The sequence below is a fragment of the Anser brachyrhynchus genome, assembly GCF_964034855.1.
Source record: "Anser brachyrhynchus genome assembly, chromosome: 19".
Classification (NCBI taxonomy): Eukaryota; Metazoa; Chordata; class Aves; order Anseriformes; family Anatidae; genus Anser; species Anser brachyrhynchus.
Window position 1 is genome coordinate 5,044,488 of NC_137712.1, and position 14,697 is coordinate 5,059,184.

Sequence of the window (14,697 nt, forward strand, 5' to 3'; positions counted from 1 at the left end):
CAGGATGTGCTCTGGCTGGAGCCAGGCCCATCTTGGCTCGGAAGCAGCTGATCTTCATTAGGCTCTGCCAGCCTTCTAGCAGTCAGGGAAAATGGTTTCCCACATGGGACTGCTCACTGTGATGGGTAGAAAGAAGCCCATCTATTGTGGGGTGGGACAGGGGGAGTTCATGCCTGGTAGCAAGCAGCAGTGCTGTTGGAGTACTATTACCTTTTTCTTTTCCACTCGCTGGGCTGCTGTCAGTGCTCTCTGCTGCTCCATCCACAGCTCCTTGTATTTGTGTTGGAGGACATCAAAAAAGGGAGTGCAAGGCCTGGAAAAAATGTTCAAAATACAACAATATTATCTCCAGGGTTAATGCTTCTCTTTACCTCCCTGTGCTGATTCCCTTCCCTGCTCCTGAAAAATGTGAGTGGTGAGAACATGAAAATGTGACTGCTGTGGTGTACAAAGAAGCCCAAACAGATGCACTGATGGACTGGGTGAGAGGACTACTGACGGTCTGAGTCTGGAATTAAAACACACTAAGACACTGTCAGGTGTCTGCAGTGCAAAGGGGAGCTGAACGACTGAGCCCCTCTGGTGCCCCAGCTGCACAGAGTGGATTTGCCTCTTGAAACAGGGCACCAGCGAGTGTCCCAGCCAGGAGGGGGCAGCAGCAGAGGAACTGCAGATGTCTACAGCTCTAGATAAATGGTAAAATTAAGAAGTCGGTTGCTTTTTGGTCAGTTTACCTGCACTGAGCTGGCATTAACCCGACCAAGTTGCAGCAAAGCTGTGGCCCAGACTTACTGAGCCTTGCTCCCGGCAAGGGAGGATGCTTTAACTTCATCAGCCACCGTGGGGGGTAGAATTGGCAGTGGCAGCACTGGAACAGCAGGGCTCTTGCCTCGAGGACAGCATATCGCTTATCACTGTGGTTGTGGTGCTATTCTTCTCCCCCCGAAGCAAAAATTAGAAATCCCAAGGGAGAAAGTGACGGAGGACCTGCAGCTGAAATTTTATCGGTCCTTGTCTTTGCACACCTTGCTGGGGAGGGACTCTTTCCATCTCAGCAGCAACCAACGACACTGTGGAGCCACCAGCTTTGCTCACACTTGTAGCATGCCGTGCCTTCAGCTGCTGCTTCTGAAGCAGCAAGGCAGGGCTTTCCCTGCCTGAACAGGGATCTGAGCTGGGCTAAATGCTGGGTGGTTCTGGGCCACCAGAAGGTGGCTTTCTGGAGAGAGCTCGTGCACCAGGCCACAAGTGAGCTGATGCTTCAATGTTTTTGTCAGCAATTGGCCTGAAATCATCAGCAGCCAGCTTTTAGCAGTCTGGAGGATCCTTGACAGTAGTGGAGGGTGCCAGCAGGGCATATGCAAATAGTAACTCTTCTGTTCCTTGTTCCTTCACCCCTGTGGTGACTTTTATTACTTAATTATTGCACACCACATGCTTCAAAACAGCCTAATCTATGGTCGTGTTTTCTAATGATACTAGATGTGCAACCCAGCAATATACATCCCAAGGGGGCATTCATATCAGAGGAGACATCCTTCTGCAGACTGCCCGTTTCGTAGATCACATGCTGCAGGGCTTTTCAAGGCTTTGCCTACAAAACAGCCGCGTTGCTCCAGACTGTCATCTGGAGACACCCCTTGCCAAAGGGGACACTGACATTTACCCTTGTCTTCCCTTGTTCCCTCACCTTCCCTTACAGTTGGGTATTTCACGCTGATCAGAGCTGGGCTAAAATATCTACAAAGGTTTAAAAGATGTGGCATAGCTGTGGCTGAGCATCTCATTGTATGGTGTAAATTTGGTAGTCCTTGCACGTGCTTTTGGTGAGCCTTGTGGGCTTGTTTCCTTGGCGTGACCCTTTGCTTTCCAAGGCAGGAGCTTTCCTGGGGAGTGTGAATAGCAGGGAGGGATGCAGGAAGACATGGAGCCTTTGTGTGTGGTGTTTGATTATTGATTTTTGTGGCGGCTGAGTGTTTTCACATCTCCATGGAGGTGACTTTTACCATCTCTGGTGGACCAGCCAGTTGGTGACTGATTAGTCCACAGCTGGCTTGTAAGTAAATGCTTGAAAGGACGCATTTGGGTTGATGCTCTTCAGAGACTCTTCCCTGCCGTGTGATTAATCGCATTTAAATCCTGATCCAGCAAAGTATAGAATCATGCCTGGAATAATACATGCGTGAACTGTCCCTGGGAAATTAGTAGGGATGACTCGTGTGCTTAGTTATACGTATGGGTTCTGGTGGGCTGTAAGATGCGATGCTTGATCTGGCTTTTCCTGCCTCCTTCGAGAGAAATACTGAGAAAGTGGGGCAGGGAGCAGGGGATATCAGGCAACACTTCTTTGACTAAGGTTACTGGAGAAATTTCAGCGAGGCAGCTCTTTTTTTGTAGGTCAAACGCTGCTACCATTGGGGTGGACGGGGAGTTTTGGCCCTGATATCGGTGTCATTGGGCAGTGTGGTGGTATGGCTCGGTGCAGCTGGCCTAGGGGAAAACGTCCTCTCGCCTTAGTGTTACTTGAGGACAGGAATGAACTGCTTGTGTGCTACGTTTCCCTCTGTCACCCTGCCCAGATGTCGCTGCTCTGGGCTGGGAGGATTTTGCTGTTACCGTCTGGGGCTGCTGGTTTTTGGGGGTGGGGGTATAGGCAGAGAGCCATCTGCTGAAAACTCTTATTGTGGATTAAAACCTGTCTCATTCAGAGCAACTCAGATCTTGTTTTGGCACAAGCATCCTGCCACAGAAAGGGAAGGGAAAGAAAGTTCTGATAGGATGTAACAAATTATTTATAATTGTGGAAAAAATAATCAGCTGCTTCCTTTTATAGTCAAATAGTTGGAGCCACTTCTAATGTTGACATTTCCTAAATATTTTAAAATTTATCTATGCACATTTTCAAAACTATTATCCCTGAAACAGTTCCTGTCTCTTTAATAGACTCTCTCTAATTTACTTTCAAGAGTGAGGGTATAGACCTATTTTCAACTGAAATGACAAGCGCCTGCTTACTTGGTTATACAATGTGGTATGCTAGCCTGCCAGAAGTCTCCTGGAAACGAAGCTGCAGCTGTTCTAATAGGCTATTTTACTGTGAAAACAATGTTAAAAAGTATAATAAAGTATTAACAATATTAAAATAAAACAGTGTAGGCCTTAAATGAGCTACAAACTAGTTAAATCTATTCTATTCAATATGAGCCTTCAGTGCTTTGCAGCTGATACCTCAGAGCTGGGATTTATCTAAAATGAAGGCACCAGGGACATGCAAGGGAAATGGTAATTATAATTTGCAAACATTAGGCTGACACTTTTTTGTGTACGTGTGTATAAATTCTGACAGCTGTGATTTGTGCGGCGTGCCAAATAGTGTACCACCAATCCGGGAGGGGCTCCCTTTCTGGCAGGCCATCCTCAGAGCAGCAGCTCATTAAAACTTTGGAGAAGAAGTTGCCGAAAACAGGAAGGCGTCAGAACCATCTGAGGGACTTTTGGTACACGCTTGTTGAAAGGTGTTTGAGAAGAGAGCCTTGGGTCTGACAAACTGGAATTTTAGTACGCCTCTCCGTTCACAGTGGGGCAAAATAATTGGTCATCAGTGACTACTAATTTGGTTTAGTAGCCAGAGGCATTTTTTTTCTTCCCAGAAAATCAATGACAGTGCCGAGGTCTGTTCAACGTGATTCAGCTCAAGACGGGTCCTCATTTAGCTCTTGATGCTTCTTCCACTGGAGACAGCTATTTTGTTAAAATGAAATTAAAATCTATCTATAATGCTCAGCTCTGAGAGCGGCACCCGTCAATGCCATGCTGCTCTTGAGGTTTCAAGGTTGTCAGTCTCCCCTCAAACTTATTTTCAAAGGTTTATACATCAGCGGGGGAAAAAAAAAAAGGTACTTGGCAAAAGTGGATACAAAGGACTTTTGCTCAGGAAGGGTTTTTATACTGGCTTAAAAGATGCAATCAATTTTATTGCTGTATTGTAAAAGGGCAAAAACTTGACTTGAGATTGCTTTTTTTCTTGTATTATTCAAAAGCACAAGGGCTCGTAAATATTTTAGTGCGAACTACAGCCCTTGGATTTTCCTGGTAGCCCTCCAGCCAGTGCAGCACGGCTCCTGCCGTACTCTGCCCGCTGATGGTCAGGACAGGCTCTGGTGGGGAGCAGAGGACACTTGCATGGGCACTGACTCCCTGGTGGCTGCGTGGTTTTGGGGCTGCATCAAAAGCTCTGCTCCCAGGAACCACGTGTGACCCTCTAATTTTCAAGGGCAGCTTAGTGGCAGCAGGCTCTGACACTGTATGGGTGCCTATACAGTAGGTAAATCATATCACTGATTTTTTTTTACAGCTGTGATATCAAAGCTGTGTTACAACACCAACAGCTATCCTGAAACTTTAACCCTTTCTTGAAAGGTTAATGAGGCTTCATTTTCTTGGAGTCAGCCCTTGCTAGTGTCTTTCAATCTGAGATGATTTCCTCTTGGTGTACAGCCAGGATCCACATTTGGGGTCTTCAGCCCACAGAGCCTTGAGAGGCACAGCCTTTGTACCCCTTCCTCACGTGCGTCGTGGTGTGAAGGATTTGTCCCGTGGCGGTACTGTCCGTACAGAGTTCTCTGTCCTGTCTTGTGGCTGGGGTTTGGATGGCCAAACTGGCGCTCTCACCAGCACAGATCAGTTTCTTGCTGGGAACCAGTTTGTTATCCAGTGTGGGGCTCCTCAGTGCAGCCAGTGCAGATTATCTTCAGCAACTAAAGCGCAAGCTGGGGTCTGTGATTCTGCTCGGGGCCTTGGGGTACCACCAATGCACACAGCACTGAGGCATTAATGCTCCGGTCCCTCTGCCCTGAAAGGGTGTTTATAGTACAGGAAAACTCTGATTACAGTTCCCTTGTACTGCTATATTGTCTCCCTTCCTCCCTTGTTACTGATGGGCTAGAGCTAGCAATCTATCTACCATTAATTTGTCTCTGTGTAGCCCAGCAGGAATCTGGGGCATGATTACAGCTCTGGCCCTTGTGTGAGAGCCGGCACGGCCCCGGCATCCCCTTGCAAACTGCCTGGCTCTGCCTTGCCTTAATTGTTCCCCTTTGGCCAGTGGACCTGTCTGCTCTAACAAGGGCAGTGAGGAGGGCCGAGGTAATTGAAGCACTTAGCCACACTCCCCAGCATTGCCTCCTGCAGCTAATTAGGAAAGAGGGCTGCTGGGCTCTTCGTTATTTCTTCTAATTGTTTGTGGGTTTTGCATAACAGTGAATGGCAGAAGAGGGATGTTCAGTTAGCGGCGGATTCTTGACTTTGAAATTTGTATAAAAGGTCACTTACAATTTGTTAGCACTTTCACAAAAGTGAATTCAATTAGCGGCTCCAGAAGTCCCTGCACACATGTGCATGTGCTTGTAAGAGGGAGAGATGGAAAAACATGCAGAGTGTGAATGTAAAGGCTCCTTGCTTTCCTAGGAAGCTTGTGGACTATACAGCGAAGTTATAGGCCCCTTACAGCTTTATGGTCCTCTAAATAGGTCCTGGCAATAAACCCATGGAGAGGCCTGAAAGATCATTTTTAAATGATCTCCACTTGTCCTCACTTTCCATTAACCACTGAAGAAAATAACAAGAGAAAAATTGGTAGAAAACACTCGGGGACCAATTTTTTTTTGCAGTCTTTGCACTGGCAAACCTCCCAGTTGAAATAGTGGGTCTTTCACCCGTGTGGCAGCTTCAGGATCCGTGCCGTCAAAGCACTGATTGCTCTGAATTTCTGAAGCTTCTTTACAGTCCTTGTAATTTGGATGAGGAAATAACAATATAAGTTATTTCACTGTGGGCAGCCAATGAGGCAGTGGCTTCTTCTAAGTGTCAGAGGATCTGTTATTTTGCTCAGAGGGCTCGTATGTATAGAACAGTAAAAAGAATAAAATCCATTGTAAACATGTACTTTAAAAGATTTATCAGATGCTCATAGCTGTACTTAGGAGTACACATGGTTACAAGAACACCAATTTGCTTTACTATTCCCTCCCAGGCCAAGAGTGAGATGTACACTTGTAACAATCCTAAATGCACACATGGAAACTCGTATCTCACAGCAAAGACACCAAGCCAGCTCTTACCTATTCGATAACTGGCTTCACAAGCTGGAATCTGCATGTTAACGTTGGTCTTTTGGGTTGGAAATGCCATGTGGCTTACTTAGCTGAAGGTTATTTGAATTTGTCTTCAACAAATTTATCTCTACTGACTGGAAATCCTCTCTTATCCTCCCAGAAACTCAGGTGGGACGTGGTTAGGGGACAGAGCTATTCTAGCCTGGAAGCCTCAAGCTGGGGCTGAGAGTGAACTTTGCAGTCTGCAGCCGTCAACGCCAACAAATGCAAACAGTCCTGATGAGTGTGCTGCTTTGCTTTCATTTGGAAGAAAATCCTCCCCTCCCCCCCAAAAAAAAACAACCAAACAACTAACAATGAACAGAACAAATCAAAGAGCCAGGTCTTCCCCTCGACCTCCTGTTCGTGCTTAAATCTCTGGCTAGGCGGGGATGTTACTGGCACTGTTTCCTTTCAAATGAAGCAAGGGGTAGAAAGCTTTGCTTCCACAAAAAGGATTCTGTGGTTGTTTCCCTCTGAACTAGGTTTTCATTGTACAAATTGCAAAAGCAGAAATTTGCAGGGGGGGGAAAAGTCTACTTGTGGCAAGAAGTAGTTTTAGAGGGTAAAAGTTCTGGTAGAAATTCTTCAGCCAGCTCTGATCCACAGAGACAAACCCATGGATGATAGCTAGTCTGTGTGACAGTAAATTACTTTCCTATTCAGTTTAATGCATTTGGTAACAAGGGATCTAAATCTTTATTCCCCTTTTCCCCATCTTGTGGCTGATGTTCAGGACCTGAACCTTATGCCAAAACATGCCTGTTTTTTTCTTCACGTGAGAGCCTGAAGTAGTCAGACTTACAACTGCAGTAGATAACCATGCTGAAGGAGAATCAGCATCTTCACAGTGCACTCAAGATTGTTTGAAGGGATACCAGGTCTGTACACAGGGCTCTGCCCACCCTGCACGAGGCAGTGCAATCCAGGCAGACGTGGCTGGGAGCTACGCAGTAGCAATACCTGCACAGGGATGCAAACACAGCCAGCCTGCCACGTGTCCAGTACAAGAAAATGATTCTTGAAATAGAAATTCTTATCTTAGCAACACAAGGATGGTGGCAGAGGCACAAAGTATCGTTTGCTGTGGAGCTGGATAGGAGAAGCAATTATCTGAACTGATGGGAGACCTATTTTTTTTAACTTGGTTGCATGTTTTTATCTTCAGCCTGATGGTGGTTCCAGTCTCTGTAATATTTTTATAATTTTTGTCAGTGTCAGATATTTTTTCCCCTTAAATTTTGGTTTGCCCCAGTCTTTTGGGGGCTTTGTGGCTTACACATTTGTTCTGCTTCCAATGATTGTGGATCAAGTGTGGTCTTCCTGTAGTATTTCTTTCTTGCCTGTCCAGCTTTTTTTTTTTTTTCCTGGAACACCATCTACTCTTCAGCATAGTTTCTTTATAACTGGACTTTTTTTTTCTTCTCCCTTCTTCCTGGGCCATATACTAATGACCTCAAATGTTCTTTAAGTGTTTCAAAAATAAATTTGCTAAAATCTCTGTGCCAAAGAGATGCTGGAAATATCAAAACAGCATTTGGGCAGCCTTTTGAACTTCGTTTTGGCTGTGTGCAAAAATCATGGGCACTTTGGGTGGAAAGGCCACTTGCAAAGCACAAGCACTAACACTGGAAGCTCCCTTTTTGGGGAAGGTGAAAGATAAGGACAGAGCAATCAGTTAAGCCAGGAAGCTGCAGGAGAAGCCAATGTAACAGCTGAGCTGTTAAAGGCCAGCAAGACGATTGTCAGCAGTGCGTTAGGACAACTGGAAATGATACAAAGGAAAGAGGAGGTACTGGAAAACCAAAGCCTTTGGCCAGTTGTAGCAGTTCGTAGAGGAGAGACTGCAGTGAACAAATGCTTCAGAGGTGAGTCTGCAGAAACACGGTGAAAGCAGCTGCTCGAGGACTAAGACCAGTTTTAGAGAATGGGAGGTAGAATGATGGGCGGAGATGAAGTTAGAAGGAAAACGGAATGTGAAATTCAGGAGAGGGACGATTGAAGCGAAGGCAGCCAGTAGGGGGGACCCGGCAGGAGACGTGGGGATGACAGAGTGCCAGGGAAATCCTGCCAGCACACCCAAGGTCAGCCCAACCTACAGGCCAACTGCCAAGTGGATGGCAGCATGTCTGAGGCAGGGTTATGGCCATGCAGGGTTTGAAGGAGGTACAGGTGTGGGATGGCAGAGAAAGGCACGTCTGTGCAGTCCTTGTGCCCGGGAACACGTTCAGGAATGTAGAAGGCAGAATTAGCAAACTTGCTCTAGTAAAAGAAAAGCAAATGAAAAGTTTTCTTTAAAAGCAGCCCTGGAAATGCGAGCCTGTGATTGTACTGAGGACGTACTCTGTGCTGCTATAATGTCTCTAGCTCCTGGGGATAAAACTTGTGCTTGGGCTACCAACTGTGCTGGTGTGTTTTGCCTTCAGACTCCTAGTGTGACCTTGTGTAAATCAAAATAATCTAAAATCTAGCTGTAGACAGCATCCATATATTTGTGCTTGCTCCTAGTTCCAAGAATGATGATTTAATACCTGCTAATTTCAGTGCATGGTAAACTTCAATCACAGAAGGTGGTTAGGAGGCTAAATATGGGCTTGGGACTCTTTTGGGAGTTGCCAAATGCATCTGAATACCAGGCTGTATTGACACCAGCTGTGATCCTGGAGGTCTTCACAGACCCTCTGTGTCTTTAGATTCAGTTTCATCAAGACTCAGGCCACTCAGTGCCTTGCATTCTCCCTTTTGTAAAACAAGGTCATTACACAAGGAGGATGGGGTTGAACACACCTGCTAATAGCGCTGTGTAGGGTTATTTTAAATGAAAAGACAGAGGACTTGGGTCCAGGACATCAGCAACCCTAAACCACAGACATCTTACAGCTATGTAACTTGCCATGCACAAAGAGCCTGTGTGGATGGGATGGGTTGGGTTGACCTCCTGGGGGGGGTACTGCCAACTCTGGGTATTTTCCTTGAAAGAAAATCCGTAGGCCTGTTTGCAGTGGGGATGAGGACTGAGGCAGGTGAAGCTGAGTGTGCTCGCACTGCAGCGTGGTCATTACTGCAGCGCCTGGGCCCAGTGGGCACGCACTCCTGCAAATTGTGGCTTGCACGAGGCAGCTCTTGTAGAGATCAGAAGCTGGAGCACGAATCAGAGGAGCCCAACTGGAGGGTGCCCCATGGGGGAGGCTGGGACCCTACCACATCCTCGTTACTGTTGACCTTGGCACGAGTGCTGCCTGCTGATGGATCGGTTACGGAGCTGGACAAGACCCTGGGGAACCACTGTATTATCTATTATCGTCCCATCAGTGTTTCCCCTGACCCCTCCCAGCTCCGCATGCCACAGGCATCAGGGAGGGAATAAATCTTTGTCTGATACTGAGAGAGAGAGGGAGCGAGAGCAGGAAAAAGGAGAGATGAAAAATGTCCTTTTTATGACTCTCACAACAAAGCTGGCCACATGATTCGTAGCAAACACCTCTCTGGGAAGAGGGAGGGTGAGAACAGGGGGAATCAGCAAAAAAGCAGAGCTGCTTCTCTCCCCTGGAAGATGCCCCCGGGGAATTAATAGAGAGGGGGCACGGATGATCTTTGAAGGTAAATATATTGTGGAAGGAAACAGGCCCTTGAGCTTCAGAAAACTCACACTAGTGTCTGTGAGGCTGCCTTGTGAAATGCTCCATGCAGCACACATCCACCATGAATGGGAAGTGGAGGCATAAGTGATCTGCTGTGCTAGAGGGAGCAGCAGGGCCAGGACGTGATTAATAAGGCACTAATAGCAACCCCAGCATTTATCTACGTTCTCTTCTATTTGGGATGATCCAGGAGAGCTTGTGCTTGTAAGCCTGGGGACAACTCCTGACCTTGGTGCCTTTAGGACACTTAGGTGCCTTTAGCACTGCAGCCTAGGGCCTGGGAAGGGACTTGAGAAATGATGCCAGCTGCCCAAAGGAGCCGCATTGAGGCTGTGGGTGCAGATGCGGGGGTGGGGGGGTTGCAATGGCACTTTGGGAGGCTCACAGAGCTCTGGGGATTGTCCCAGAGCATTGCAGTGATCAGTGCAGATGAATTCAGTGTGATGGGAAGGCACCTTTGCTCCTTGGCTGTACCATCTGTGCTGTGTTTTGGGCAAGGGAACATCATGCAAGCTCTGTTCTCAGCAAAACAAAAACAAACAAACAAACAAAAACTTTGATGAAGATCTCAGTTGCAGCAAAGTGGGTGCTTTTAGAAGCAAGTAAGTTCTTGGAGTCATGGGAAGGGACTGCATGCCACTGTTCTCTCCCCTTCTGCTGCCAGACAAGCACATATCTTACAGCAAGTGCATTCCCAATTAGCAGCACTAAGAACACAGTTACGCAGGGCTTAGAGTCCAAAAGCAGAAACAACTTAAATCCATTGACAACCATGTCATTTTTAACAGGGAGCATTGTGTTGAAACTGGTCCGCTGCGACTAGGAACAGACCTGGGCTGGGGAGCACTCGCCCGTGTGTTTGTCTTTAACTTGCCAGTCATGAAAACTGAGTTAAATTCCCCACTTTTACCCAAATGGTTGTAACAACTCCTTAGTAATCCTAGTAATTTGATTTTGTCTATAACATGCTTTTAAAGTAAAGGGATAAATACAATCAGTCTGCATAAAAGGTAGCTATTAAGGAGAAGACAAGTTGTACAATAATAACTTTATATTAAAAGCCCTTTCCCACTACTTCTGCTGTTGTGGGGTCTGCAGATTTTCCTTAAAACTTCTGAAACGTGCCTAGACTTCTTGCAGGCAGCCACTTAACCTCCGTTTATGAAGAAATAAAGCAAAATTGATGTTGATTTTGGTCTACATTGGGGGATACTTTTGCAACATAAAAGCCCTTTTGCCTGCAATTTACAGAGCAGCCCTGTCACGTTGGTGAGGGCTGATACTGATAAAGATAAAGCTTTATAGCTGGGGCATTTGCAGCTAACAGCAAGCTAATGCTGCATTTTCATTTTGATGCAATTAATGTTAATGTCTGCTACGAAAATTGTCATTAAATACCATTTTAAAATCCATTCAATTTGCATATGCAAAGCCCATTTACTATCATGTAAAATACACGGTGCCGTTCATCATGTCTTTTCTCTAGAATTTGTAGCTGTTATTTTTCTGGTAGTGATTATTATCCAGCTCTTAAAATGAAACCTAATGTCTAGTCCAGACCTGTACAGAGCATGAAAACTGTGCTCCAGCAGCATCAGGGCTGCTTTGGAGTCCTTTTCAGAGGTTTTAGCGCTTGTTTGCATTGGGCTTACGCTGGCTTTTCCAGACCACCATGCGCCCTCCAGCCTCCTGCGTGCTGCTGTAGAAGACAGGCACTCAGCCTAAGCAAGGTGCTGATGTTCTCCCCTGCAGACCCCCTGTTCACAACTACTCGGGAGAAATCAGCACGGCAGATAGCTGGGAACTGGTATGTGACGGATATGTTAGAAGTGGCAAAAGCGACCCATTTAAATACTTTATATCTTTGAACCTCAGGTGGGGGTCGTGTATGCTGGGTGCTTCTTAAAAATCTTTTAGACACTGCACTGCAACCCAGTTCAGTGTGAAGCCTTAAACATCCCACTGTGTTGCAAAGCAGGAGCGGGTATGTTTATGTCCTTCTAGAGGGGTTGCTGAGGGAGCAACCCTTGGGCTGTGCTAGAAGAAGCCCCTGGAAGCAGATGAGAGAGCAGGGAAAAGCTGGTTTGTGTTTACTCTGACTTACTGGAAGTTTCTGCCTGACGCATGGTGGTGAACTAACAAGTGGGAGAAAGTAGAATAAAGAACTTGAACTGATCCTTAATTGCACCAGAGTATGAACAGATAGAAATGCTGTTTGTTCTGACTCAGTATCACTTTCTGACCTGGGGAGGCCATTATTCTGGCTTGCAGATCCGTGCTCCTTTAAGTCAAAGGACTGGCATTGAAAATATTTTTTAGTAGTTCCAAGCACTTGGTGCTAGAGGTAAAATAGGGATGTGCTGTGGCATGCAGACTAGATTTAGGTAGCTGTTTGTGACACGTAGGTGGAATCAGGTGGCAAAACACAGAAGTGGTGCTACGATTCATTTGCATCATGTCCAGGTTCAGGACACTTCTCTTTTGGGGGCTGTACTGGCTGAGAGATGGGGGAAGATGCAGATGAGAGAGTAGAAAGGGATAGTTCCCTTCTGAGAAGGGCCCCAATCCTTTCCCCTTACCGTGCTGGGATGCCATAAGTCATGTCTGCAGGTACTTTGGGAGGAGATCTCTTGAAGCGACTGTATTCATTGTCTTTGCGCCGTATGTCCTTGGCCTTGTAGTACAAGTTAAATTCACGGGCTGTGGTATAACCAGCCTTCAGAGCACCGCAGTTCATGGTGATGAAGTCTCGGGGCATATTCTGAGTTAAACCAGTCCTGGGCTTTATTGTGTTCCAGTGGCCTATTGCTGGAGATGGAAGGAGACATGAGGCAAAGAGAAAAAGATTAGGGTGACCTTCTATTTGGGGAAGCGGGTTGATGCAAGGCTTGTGTGTTGCACATGAGGGCCTTGTGTGGCTTGTATGCATTTTTGCCACAGCTTCACAGTGGCGTGACCTTCAACATATCTTTCCCCGATTATTTTCAGATGGGGAACTATCCCATCTGAATTAGATGTCTTCTCACTCTCCACCCTGACTGGCTCAGCAAGTCTGATTTTACGGGGGAAATAATTTCTCAGAGCATGAAGTAGAAACTCTTCTGAGTTATGAAAGTGGCCACGTGTATTGCCCTTTGCAGATGCTCTACCCTTTTCTGCTTGGGCTCTGTGTGATCCTATAAAAGTTTCCAAGATGCTAGGGAAGCGTTAGTAGTCACCAAGCATTTTTTGTGATATTAATGAAAGTGGGTGAATGTTGGATTTCTTCACCTCCAGCTTGGTGAAAAGTAATGAGGAGCACTGGGAAGGAGAGTCCCTATTAGCATTAGGACTTTGTTGCAGGTCTATGTTTTAGTGGCGTTGTCATACCTTCAGGGACTCCTCCATCTGTCCTTTCGATGTATAGCCCATATGAAAAATCAAAGCCTGGCAGGGTATAGCAGTTTCTCTGGGGCTTTCCCAGTTCTGCCTGCAGAAGAGTGAAGTTAAAGGAGAAGCATAAAGACCTTGTTTGATGAGGTAAACCTCCTGAAAACAAAAATATGTAACAGAATGTGACCATGAGTGTCAGCAGTGGTTCTGGCTCCACTTGGCACAGGTTGGGATCCCAGTGTCTGGACACAAGGGAGTGCTACAGTGCAGGGAGGACTCACAGCCATGAGGCTTCACCAGGGCTGAAGCATGAGGGATGCTGAAGTTCATAAAAGTTCATACCTGAGTTATAGTGACCTAGCCCTACTGGGAATAGGGATCTTGATTTAATATATATGGACTTGAAGTCTCCCTTTTTGGCTAACTTATCCTTTGGCTTGAGTGCCCAGCTGTGATATCTACAGGGGGAGACTGCAGCTAGACTCGACTTTCCTTTAAGTTGCTTCATTTCCAAGTTGTTCTTCTTAGAAAGCTGGCAAAAACTCCCCCAAATGCAATCACACCACCACTTCAGCCTGGGAATAATCAAGAAGCAAGGCATATAGTGGGTGGGATAAGGGAGATGAAGGGGGAGCAGACCCTGGGGTTTATAGCACAGAAAAGAGAACTTGAGCTCAATAACCTCGTTTCTATTTAGTTTTAAAATGAACTCTTCCCCAGCCCATGTGTATCCCAGCCTGGTGGTGTCTGTGGGATTAACTGACCTCCCTTCACCCCTTTGTCTCTACCCTCCCATCTCCATGGTGAAGTCACTGCAGGATGTGTGTGTCTTGAAACCTTATTGCTGCTTGAAAGGGAGGCAGTGGAGGAGGGAAGGGGTGGGAGCCTGGCAGCCTGGGGCTGTGCGTTCCTGCTGGGGAGGCTGCAGCAGGGTCAGACAACAAGCCCCCTGGAGCCATGTGGCACAGTGTGGGTGCCTCAGACGGGTTATTTTCCATGGGAAGCCTGTTGGGGAGGATGGAGGGTTGTGGAAGCTGGATTGGCAGATCTTTTGGGGAAAACGGAAATGTTGAAATACTATTCTAGTGCTGCACACTGGAGCATCATTGAACACTGGCATTGAAGTGACTGTTGTTATGCTCCAGAGTGAACGCTGGATCAGGAGGTGCTGAATCAAATGTAGTGCTTTCTGCAGGGACAGACTGTAGCTGAAAATGATCCACTTCAAACTCGTCACTATGGCAGGCCGAGGCTGGACAGCAGTCGGTAAGGGATGCAGCTGCCTACTGGAGCTCCTTGTACAGGAACATTGTCCAAACCCAAATTTACGTTCTGCTCCCAGCTAGCCTTGCACAAACCTTGGCTGGGGCCTTGGACCATCCCCAGCTCTCCTGTATGCTGCCAGCCTGGTGGCCCCTTTGCAGTGTGCCGTAAAGGGCACTCAGTGGGTGTGCACGATGCTGCGGCGCAGCTCGAGCTCTTTCTGCATCACCCTCAGCTCAGGCAAAGCTCTCACCGAGCTTGTTTTGCCT

General features: G+C 46.8%; 1 protein-coding gene across 1 annotated transcript in view; it reads right to left on the reverse strand.

Annotated features, from left to right (window-relative positions):
• CFAP77 (cilia and flagella associated protein 77) overlaps nucleotides 1-14,697 on the reverse strand; it is a 61,278-nt gene that overhangs the window by 12,045 nt on the left and 34,536 nt on the right. The window contains exons 2-4 of the mRNA XM_080562268.1: nucleotides 13,163-13,262; nucleotides 12,373-12,601; nucleotides 211-313 (exon numbers count right to left, since the gene is read on the reverse strand). Of these exons, the coding sequence (XP_080418394.1) occupies nucleotides 211-313; nucleotides 12,373-12,601; nucleotides 13,163-13,262 (432 nt within the window). The remainder of the gene's footprint in view (nucleotides 1-210; nucleotides 314-12,372; nucleotides 12,602-13,162; nucleotides 13,263-14,697) is intronic.